This window comes from Engraulis encrasicolus, chromosome 4 (genome assembly GCF_034702125.1).
Source record: "Engraulis encrasicolus isolate BLACKSEA-1 chromosome 4, IST_EnEncr_1.0, whole genome shotgun sequence".
In the NCBI taxonomy this organism is placed as follows: Eukaryota; Metazoa; Chordata; class Actinopteri; order Clupeiformes; family Engraulidae; genus Engraulis; species Engraulis encrasicolus.
This window is the reverse complement of record NC_085860.1, coordinates 17183601-17195240: the sequence shown is the minus strand read 5'-3', so window position 1 is coordinate 17195240 and position 11640 is coordinate 17183601. Positions and strand designations below refer to the sequence as shown.

Here is an 11640-nt window from a genome sequence, read left to right as displayed (position 1 = left end):
GTTGGTGCAGGAAAGTCCAGTTTCATCAACTCCATTGCAAGTGCATTTAGGGGTCGCATAGTTCAAGAGGTTGACTTCACTAGAAAGGTGAGATATTATTCTAATGGACATCATAGATAATTTCATAAACAACCTAAATTTAATTATGGAGACATTTCTAAACTGTTGGCAATGTTTCTGATTATTTGTTTCTTTTTTTCCAGTGCAAACAAAACCCATTCAGAGGTAAAGACAGGAAGGTGGTCCTGCCCTTTGTCATGAGTGAAATGGGATTGGAAGAGGCTCACACCGAAGACTCTGAGGCTCTGAAAAGGGTAAGGGGGTCATCTCAAAGATGGCTGCAATCCTCTAAAAGCAGCACGCACGCACACCTACCTAAGTAAATAATAGTTTTCCGAGTCTGTATTATTCATTGCTCAAAGGAAGCATGGATCATTGAATTGGAATGATCCACCCAGCATCTTAGCTGGTAGCATTACACTTTTCCATGTTAGATTTTTCAGTTCTTTCCTCTTCCTCCTTCGTCTGGTAGCACAAACTCTTCTCGAGTCAGAAAATAAATGGTGCAACTGACCACTAACAAATTCCTCCCAAAATGTTTTCTGTTAATCTCTAAAGAGTCAATATAGTCTATAACCTGTCCTGTGACTCATCAATGCGAGCTGGCTTTGATATTTAAAGTAATCCCATGTTAGGAAATACGCTTTTTTTTTTTTTTTACACCTTTTACAAAAGGTTTTTCAACTGATTTCAATACATCCAGGTGTCCTTACTAACATACTGAAAATCTAGGAAAATCTAACTTCAGGAAAGGTGTCATTTTCAAGAGCAAATATTTCAAAATAAAGGTTATTACATGGTAATTACATTATTAGCTAACTTCAAAAGATCTATTCATTTTATATTTGAAACCCAGAAATGTATTTGTGAAAATGAAATGAAATGAAATGAAATGTTTTTGTCAGCAATATATAGGCTACTTGTCAAAATTGCCAGATGACTTTCTTATATTGTTAAACTTCACTATGTCTTGCTATTTGCATGAATTAACATGTTTTCAGGATCTGTTTGGTTGGAGTGCTGTTAGGGTGGATAAAGACACTACTGCTATGGTAATATCCATGTGCTGTTTGTCAGGGCACATCATCAGTGATGAATCATGGTGTCACTGGGTGTTTTGGGTCTTTCAGCAGCTGAACTGAACAGACAGGAGCCACTACTTGTGTAAGTAGAGGGCAAGATGAAATGGTTGGTACTGGAGGAAGACAATGTCCTGGAAGGAACATGGGGCTTTAGCATAGCTTTCAGATACGCCAGAGTAGGGCCTGTTGTAGCTTTGTAGGCAAGGGTCAGGGCCTTGTATTCAATTTGGGCATGAAAAAGAGGAGTGACATGCAGTGACATTTGCAAAGGTATTATTGCACAAGCTGGAAGTTGCAGTAGTTGAGGTCAGATGGACAGTAGGCCTACCAGAAGTGGAGTCATTTAGGTCAGGCACAGTCTGATTGTATGTATATTTAAGTTACTGAGAAGCGACATGACTGGGAAACTGAGGCTATGTGGTCAGAGGATGATAGATGGTCATCAATAATGACACCTAGGTTTCTTGTGGCCTTCTTTGAGGCAACAGCAGAGTCTGATATCATGGCAACAGCAGAGTTTAATATCATGGCAGCCTGAATCTTTGCCTGGGATCACCAGCAGTGCTGTTTTAGCAAGGCTCAACTGCATTCCATCATACTTGTGGATAGTTCAGAGAGGCAAGCGGTAAGGTGTGTGTAGACGTTTCAGTCATCTGGCACAAATTAAAGATATGACTGTGCTTCATCAGTGTATCAGTAGTATGAGAATCTGTGAGAACAGATGACATGACCCAGTGACGTGGTGTACATGGCAAATAGGAGCCCCAGTACCAGCCCTTAGGACACCCCTGTGGAGAGGCTATGAGTTGAGGACAGCTGACCTTGCCATGATACATGCTAAGAATGATATTACCAGACTCATAGAATGTCTGGAAGAACTTGAGAAACATAAAACTCAATTATTTAAATCCAAGAGAGGTGTTAAATAACCATGTTTTGAAAGAAATTGCTAGCTGGCGTGTCTGCACAAAGATCTTTAGATTTACTACAAAACAAAAAGAGATGTCCATAATCTCTACTGAAGATATCTTTTGGCTTTAGAAACAAAATAAAAGAGTAATTTTGAGCCTGGCTTTTTCAAATATTGAGTTTTTGCATTTTGAAATGCAATGCATATTTAATTAGACATAGTCTAATTACCATATTAAAACATAACATTTCAGAAAACTTGCAATACATTTTTTTCTCACACATATGTTAATCACAGTTTCATGGTGATATTGGCAAGCTAATTTTTTTGGCCTATTCACCTGGAGTGTCTCTCGGCCCTCATAATAAGCCTATGGCAGCCATGTTGAAAATGACTCATTTCCCAAAGTCAGATTTTACTAGATTTTTGATATGTCATTTAGGAGGTCCAATAGCAATAGAGTGTATGAAAAAAAAACTTTTGTATCAATTTTTTTGGGGTTAAACCCTAAATGTACTCGCCTATGAGTCCTATGAGACCAGTTAGCCGCCAGCTGGTCTCATAGGACTCAATGTTAATTGCTAGCTTGGAGGTAAAATTTGCACTGCCATACTCAGAGAACGGCAGGAAGTACAGGAGAAAGGTAAAGCTCAATCATCTAACTCATGGAGAGATGTAAAATAAGTGTATTTCCAAAAATGGGACAGCATCACTTTAATAATACATGCTCCGTTTATTTTCTACTCGAGAAGTAGCCTGATAAACCAGACTAAATGTGAGATTGGATGTATAATTTAGTCTGGCCCCGATGAACAATACATCCGAAGATTGTTGATGACAACAACCCGTTGTCTTTCAATCCGTGTCTGTGCCTACAGGCCAACAAATCAACGCAACTGACAGTTACTACCATCAAAGAACGTGGATCCACGTTTTATAGCCTGTCGGTAAAATGGCGAAAAAGTCCTTCTTAAAAATGAATGAGCGTAGAACATCTTCCTGAACATGTTTCAACAAAAACCTTGAGTTTAATTCTTCCAAAACTGACGTCAAACAAGAGCTGTTCAATCATTCTTATTGTTGTGCTTTCCCCAGCATCGCAAGCTTCGTCGTCACTCCCTCAAAATCCCGCCCGCTTTGATTCAAAACAAATCTCTGCGCTGTGATTGGTTTGCCAGATTCAGGGCAATGTGGCAGACCACTTCGACACATCGAGGCTAGACCAGTCGCAAGCAAAACATTTTTTCTGCCAGCAGGTGGTGCTAGTTTACTAGGCTACTTGAGAAGAGCATGTTAATGGCAGAGCTACCATACGGTAGTGTGTGTAGCTCTCAACCAGGGGGCTCCAGAGCTACACACAAGCACCGTCAGTGACAACCAGGCTATAGACCCCTTTATAGTTTGTAAACAGGTATGACATCATTTGGCTGCATGTGCACCACTGCCTCAAAACCGTCTATGCTCCGTTCACTTGTACAGAGACTCGACAGGTGTTTTTTCCGAATTAAGATAACGGATGCTCGCACTAACCTCAGATATGCAGTGGGCACCACGGACACGGGTATTCCTGGCGATGTCATCACTCCAGTCAGTAGTTTAATGTCTTGCAACAACAAAAAAGGGTTCTATGTTCCCCACTGCTTCAAAGTACACTGCTACCACATGGCAAAGTGCTGATTGCTGTTGCAACTGTGGCAGGTTAGGTTTAGGAATAGTTTTGGTCAGGGCACAAATTGAAAACTCAGAAACACTGCATTACAACAGGTTAGGTTTAGGGATGGTTTTGGGAAGGGCACAATTTTAAAACTCGGAAACATACAATGTGTGGAAATTAGGACCCTTTTTTCAAAAAAGGGATCTATGTTCCCCGCTGCTTCCTAGTAGACTGCTGCCGCATGGCAAAGCGCAGGTTGTTGTTGACAGGTTATTAATCAGCTGGAAAAATTAGGCCTTTCGTCCTACCGCACTTTTCTCTGTGGATTTATGACCGGAAGGCCTATTGGAAGAGATTAAAACATGGGTCAATCTCAGTTTTTGCCCAAAATTCAATATGGCCACCATTTTCCAAAATGACTTGTTTTCATGCATTATTACACTGTACTATAAGGTAATATTCATGAAAGATTAACTATTGTCTGTACTATTCTGTCCTGTTGCCTTACATACATGTTTCCAAAGGTTGACTAAACTAAAATAAATGAAAATTGAGTTGGCCACCTTGCAATATCCAAAGGAAAGTGCTGAAAATAATGATTGAAATGCACATACAGAGTCTATGACTGGGAAAATTAGGCCTATTGTCCTGTCAGGGTTTTCACAGTGGATTACAGACCAGAAGGCCTATTGAAAAAGATTCAAACTTGGGGCCATCTATGTGTTCCAAAATTCAAACATTTCATACATTTTTTCTCAATACTGTAAGGCCATAATTATCAATAAATATAACCTATTTTCAGTTAAATTATGTCCTATCTCCCACAGACTTGAGTAGAAAGGTTGGCAACAGAAATATGTAAATATATATCTTGCCCCTTTGAAGGATTTTTGTCAGAAAATGATTGAATTACACATACAGTACACTTGGACTGCTGCGAAAAGGCAATTGACCTGCCAAACTTTTCACATTGGATTAGTGACCAAAAGGTTTTCAGACATTTTTTTGCAATAAATCAAGGCTGTGTGTGTGTGTGTGTGTGTGTGTGTGTGTGTGTGTGTGTGTGTGTGTGTGTGTGTGTGTGTGTGTGCGCGTGTGTGCAGGGGCGCCGCCGGGGGGGGGGAAGGTGGTACTGATTCTAACGGCCCAGCCCAACGCACCACGGCCGTCGGCCAGTGGATGGCAATTAATAAGAGGCCTAAAATAATATTAATATTCTTACCTTTTTTTAAAAAATGTCTAATTACAAAGAAATAGTAATTGGAAATAAACTTATTAAACACACAACTGTCAATTTCCAACGTTTTCGTCAGTTCTTTATTATATTATCATTTACCCTTCCCTCCTAAGACCTGACAGTTGCTTACAAGTCAATTTGAGCACGAAAACAGCAAAGACAAGGTGATATTTCATTCAAACAGGGCCTACACGCTCCAAATAAAACATTGGCTGGGGGGGATTTTCAACCAGACCGCAGCGCGAGCAGACTAGTCCAGTTCATTATGTATTTTTGCTGGATTTTTATGGGGATTTGGAAAACTATACATTTTTGAAAAGTAGATAGTATAAGCAATCAGAAAAACAATGTTTCCATTTGCACAGGTGGCGGCCATCTTGGATTTTTCAAAATGGCGTCCGAAAAACCTATATTTTGTCATTTCTTAGCTTCTGAATAAGTTAGAACATTGATTTTAACTGCTTAACCAACATTTTCAGGGTCACTGAATGTATTGGTGGTAGTTGTATTGTTGTCAGACATTTTGTTACCACACCAATTTATTTGAACTATTGATTTATAGTATTTATGAGTAGATGGCCCACCATATAAAACATCCCAGCTGGAATGTGCAAAACTGGTACAGTTTACATGTCCACCATTTTGCTGTACATTTACAGGGTTGCCTGTGCAAAGTTCACAGCTACATTGTATCCAGCATACAGGAACAGCGCCACATAGTGAATGTTTTGAGTGTCAACAGGGGTTCATTTTTTAATTACAATTAAGACACAAAAAGCTGTCTGTGGTGTTGTTTGAAAGCTACAAATTACACAATCAGCTTGGAATGCAACAGCCCTCAGAATATGAATTATGATAAATTGACAAATAAAAAATGTAATATCTAAAAACCTCAAATTTGAAAATGGCCAGTTCCTTGTCTTAACGTAGCCTGCAATGCAAAAACACCTGAAATTGTGGTGTTTGGTTCTTTATTCATTTCAGAGATAATGGGACATAAAGGTTGAAATGAGTTGTAATGAAGTAGTAATAGAGTAGTATCAGGGACAGGACTGAACTGGCCATCTGGCATAACGGGCATTTTCCCGGTCTGCCCTGCACACTCGTTGGTCCCTATTCCAGGTGCTCAAAAAGTACACAGCTTCTGCCCATTGTCAATGGACACAGTGGAAGCTAGACCATTTTCAGCATTCAGAGAAGGCAGGGTTGAAAGAATAAGCTCAGTAAAGGAATTTTCTAAATGTTCAAGCATCAAAGGGTATGTTGTAGCTATATATGATGGCAACTAGTGGCTAGCATGTGTTGAGGAATGTATGCCGAGCACTGGAGAGGTGAAACTGAAATTCCTGCATCCTCATGGACCATCTCCATCCTTTACATATTCCGATAGACATGCTGTCATGTGATATTACTATGATATTACCATATTATTACTAGGTGATTTGTATGATGTCATATTACTTGAGTCCCATTATCTCTGAAATTAATAAAGAACCAAACACCAGCACTTGACGCTGCATTCACACCAACGGCGCAGACATCCACAGTATGTCCACAGAACGTGTCCGTTATCAGTCCGAAACTGTTAGAATACATTAAAACAAATGAAGAGCTCTTTTTCAAAATGAGATATATCCATTTTATCGAATGTTGGGAAATTTACATTTTTGTATTGGGCTTTCCATTGAATTGCAAAATGCATTTTATAGAGGTTTAACACATTGAATACCGGCGGTGCTCACGGAATTATGTCGTAGAATACCAGCGTTCTAAGCCCTTTTTTACGTTTTTTTGTAGACGCACAGCTTATTATGTGATAGGGCCACTGAAATATGTTATGACTCGTTTGAAAGTGGAGACGCTGCCCTCTTAGTAGGTGAAAACTGTGTGTCTCTACGAGCTTTTATTGCCGAGTAAACCGACGCTAAACCGAAGTGGGTATCCATGGAATTCAGCTACAATCGGAGATATTGAGGTTTTTGTGAAGGGTGCGCTTCTTCAGAATGTGACGAGTTTGAAAGGGGATGAGTTGGTTTTAATCACAATTTGGTGCAAGGTTAGCTCTGACACACATCTTCCTGCACGTCAAGACACACCTCCTGCTCTAAACCACTACGACACCGGCAATCAATGCCCTTCGAAATCCACGTTTTTCACACAGACTGAACACAAGCTCTTTGCACACATGCAGAAGGTCGGACATTTGCTAAAATAGTTCCCGATGACTCCCGAAATAATAGCCCAACATTGACAACAAATCCCAATGATATGATGCTTAGATGTAGCCCTTCCGATCCATATGTAGCCATCTATGCTAGCTTCTGGCTTTTCACATACAGGAAGACAGTTCAACATAGGGGTGAATAATCAAATAAACTTATCTGGTTGGCGATCAAACTTCTAAATCGGAGCGCATTACTCCAATTACAATTCGGGTGCCATTTTGATCCAAGGAGCTGGTAAAGGTCTAGGTAGCAAGCCCAGAAAGTTCAAGATACTCCTGGCACGATATACAATGGTCTCTGTGTTTACCTATTGCGTGAAGTCAGACACAATACACGCTACCGATCGTAGGCTACTAGGGAAACAACAACATAGCACGATTCACGAATACGGCAGCACACCTCCTGCTCTGTCACACTACGACACCAGCAATCGATGCCCTTTGAAATCCCCGTTTTTCACGTGGACTGATCACAAACTCTTTGCACACATGCAGAGGGTGAGACATTTGCTAAAATAGCTCCCGATGACTCCCGAAATAATAGCCCAACATTGACAACAAATCCAAATGATATGATGCTTAGATGTAGCCTAGCCCATCCGATCCGAATCATATGCGGTGGCAGATGGACACTCCCAACTGAGATCGCTCCCGGACGTGTAGTCCCAGGTGTTTCTATCACTCCCGGACGTGTAGTCCCACCCGGATCGATAGTCTGGCTAGTGGGAGCGAGCCGACAGGGGAGCGTCCTGCGTTGGGAGCGACATTCAGGGAATCATGATATGTAGCCATGCTAGCTTCTGGCTTCTCACATACAGGAAGACACAGAAACTTATCTTTTTGGCGATCAAACGTCCAAATCGGAGCGCATTACTGCAATTACATATCGGGTGCCATTTGGATCCAAGGATCTGGAAAAAGGTCTAGCAAGTCCAGAAAGTTCAAGACACTCCAGGCACTATACAATGGTGTTTACCTATTGCGTGAAGTCAGAGACAACACATGCTACAGTGACCGTACTAGGGAAATCAATGCAGGCAGCGCGATAGGCGACATGGGTTGGCATCCAGACATCTTGGTAAGTTAAATTAAAATATCCAAATCATAACACTCAAACATCATAACAATCAAACAACTTTGGACTGCAAATGTTGTCATTTCTGTCCATCACAGAGCTACCAAAATCACATATATTGTCCATTGAAGGGTGTAGATTCAAAATATGATATTTAAATGCAAAAACGTATTTTTACGTTTTGGTATACAACGCATGGGCGTGAGAAACGCATTATTACGTCGTCGGTACTCAATGTGTTAAAAAGTATGTTCTCAAAACATTTGAATGGCAAGAATTCACACATAGATGATAGGACTTCTTAAAGGATAGTTCCGGCGTAAAATGAAAGTTTCACCATCGATTTCCCATGCCACATAATGTATCTAATGATGAGCCATTCCGGGCAATGCCGCGCCGTTATGGAGTTAGCTTATTTTAAGCTTTTTGGCGAAAAACGCAGCCAATGCATCACGGCGGGGCCAATTTGTAAATATTATTTTCTGATGTTTCCCCACTATAAACAACCTCAAAAACGCTACACACTTCATCACAAAGGTCTCGTCAATCAAACCGAGGCACAGAGAAGATCATCGGACCACACAGTCTTTCACTGGCCAGTGTTTTCAGAGGTGTCTCACTGTTGCAACTCTCTGACCCGGATGCAGGCTACTCAATCAGGTGGCTTCTTACACCGGCTGCGACCGTAAAATGAAAAGCTGGAACCCCGACCGTTTTCACCGACTGCCACTGTCTAAACCAGCCATATTACGGGAATGGCTAATAGCATCAGAAGTGGACGAAACTGACATAAAAACCCTGAGGGATCGCGACTACCGTGTGTGCAGGCAGCTGATTTGAAGAGTTGGACAGTACAGGTAGACAGACTACTCTCGGTGCTGTGTGTAAGGCAGCCCGCGATGCTCTCGGAGTCGCACTGCTCACGGAGACGTTAAGGAAACGTGCCGTCCCTGTGTGCATGTACCGTCAGGTGTTGTTCATGACATTGCCGGCTACGTTTGGGCAAGGAACTGGCCTTTTTAAAATATGAACTTTTTAGATATTCAATTTTTAATTTTTCAATTTATCAAAATTCATATTCTGAGGGTTGTTGTATTCCAAGCTGATTGTGTAATATGTAGAGCCAGAAAAGAGCTTTCAAACAACACTACAGACATCTTTTTGTGACTAACACTTACTGATATAATCAAGGCCGAATAATGTATAGTGTCCTACCCTCATTTGTAAGCCTTTGCTAGTCTGTTTCTCCCTTAATATTCATGTCAGATTCAAACCAATGCAGTTCTGGGGTGCTACCTTGCTACTAAAAAGGCACACCAAGTATGATTGAAATCCGGGTCGGTCGGGTGCCAAAGTGTCTGATTTCACGTGAAATTACTCAGATACTATACAGTAAATCACCAGTTCAAATAAATTAGCATGGTAACAAACTGCCTGAGAACATTAAGCTACAACTACCACCAGTAGATTCGGTGACCCTGAAAATGTAGGTTTAGCCGTTTAAATCAATGTTTTGGCTTATTCAGAGGCTGAGATATTGCAAAATTATGTTTTTTCGGATGCCATTTTGAAAAATCCAAGATGGCCGCCATGCAGACACTTGTGCAAATGGAAACATGTTTTTTTCTGATTGCTTATACAATATACTTTTCAAAAATGTATAGTTTTCCAAATCCCCATAAAAATCCAGCGAAGGTTCAGATCCAAACGTAATGAACCTGACTAGACAGTCAGTGTGAAAAGCCAAGTCTACCGGGGAAATCGCTGTATTCGTTGCCGCTCGCTTACCATCAGTGCACAAGCCATTGAAATAATGAAGTGGCATATCGCAACAGCATATGCGGATTAGCCAAATTATATGCAACAAAGTCGCCAACAAAGCGTGGATTTAACGTTTAATATGCATATGCCAACGTTGTGTGAATACGGGGAAAGGATAGCCTAATTGGAAAGCCACTGTCCTTTCCTAGAAGACCGCTTCGGTTTCGTTTCACCTCAGGGGGAAAGCATAATTTCCATGCACTGCTGCTGAGACTACTAAGCATAAAGTTAGCGATCAAACTAAAAATATTGGTTGTTGTCATTACAGCATTTAATAGGCTACTATGGCTGTTGTTTAAAATAGCCATTGGATTGCCAACCGTCCCTTGTATTAAGGAACAAAAATATGGTTCCATGAGCTGACATGGGACTCAATGTCGTTAAAATTGCATCTAAGATCCCCCCCCCCCGTTTTTATTCGTTTGCGTAATTGTAACCAGTTTTTCTGTGCGTTCCGGGACCTCTGTCCAACTCATCATCGCTGTGATGTCATGTTTGTTTTGCGTTCCGGTACCTTGTGATTTACAAATTAAGCACTGCGCAACGTTGCATGCAGCAGCCTGCCAGACCAGAGAGAACCATAACTTTACTGATGAGAGGGTCAAAACACAAACAAAAGCAGGGCAAGGGTGGTTGCTTTCACTATATTTGCCCCACAATCTGTGGCTAAGATTTCACTTAATCCCCACGAAGCAAGCGATTCTGTCAGCCCTGATGCAATCGCTTCGGCATAGGCTATGGTCGTCGGGAAAGTATTGGAGGCTAAGTCTTAATCACGGACGTTCATCATCCACTATTGCCATTTGTGCGCGGTGGCAATAAAGGTGGAGTTTTTAAATAGGAAATATGGTAACACGCTCTTTTGGAGGCTAATCCAAGCATTCTGATCACCATTTGATAGCTTTTAAAAACGCAATGTCATTGAGTGGGCATACCTTCTTTCTTGGAGAAAAAAATGAGTGACCAGTTGCCTGCCTCTTCTGGCCCAGAGTTCTCAACGGGTCGGGTCAGCCCGACAAACCCGACGGGACCCCTGGGTTCCCGTTACGCAGGCCTACATATATTTAGATAGATAGGCCTAGCTTTACTGACCCATCAAGGGGAAATTCGCCATGATTCACGGTAAACAGCAGAACTGACTTTTTTTTTTCACTGGGCGGAAAAGATTGAGCCCGCGGACCGAACCGACCCGAGCCATATGCTTATATTTTCTACCCGAACCCGGCCCGAACCCAGGGGTCCCGTCGGGTTTGTCGGGCTGACCCGACCAGTTGAGAACAGAACTGAAAAGGCCCAATGGCTAGTGAGTCAGGAAAACCACTAGCCAAAATGGCTGGTAAGCGAAAAAGTTAGTGTAAAGCACTGGTTTTGACCATTTGACATCAGTAAAGTTATGGTTCTCTCTGGTCACCCGACAGCATCAGTTGAAACTTAAGTGCGAGAAATGAACGCAGATTTGACAAACAACGTGTACGTTTTGGATGCTGTCATCAGCCATTGAATTAATGTTTGCGCAGGAGAGGATGCCTCTGACAAGCGGTGCCTATTTTACAATTAGCCCATCACAACAATGCAAC

The 11640-nt window shown here is 41.5% G+C and overlaps 1 protein-coding gene across 1 annotated transcript in view; it reads left to right on the top strand.

Moving 5' to 3' along the window:
- The first annotated feature begins 10 nt into the window (after positions 1-10).
- LOC134447368 (uncharacterized) overlaps positions 11-11640 on the top strand; it is a 36630-nt gene continuing 25000 nt past the window's right edge. The window contains exons 1-2 of the mRNA XM_063196816.1: positions 11-87; positions 204-314. Of these exons, the coding sequence (XP_063052886.1) occupies positions 258-314 (57 nt within the window). The 5' untranslated portion in view covers positions 11-87; positions 204-257. The remainder of the gene's footprint in view (positions 88-203; positions 315-11640) is intronic.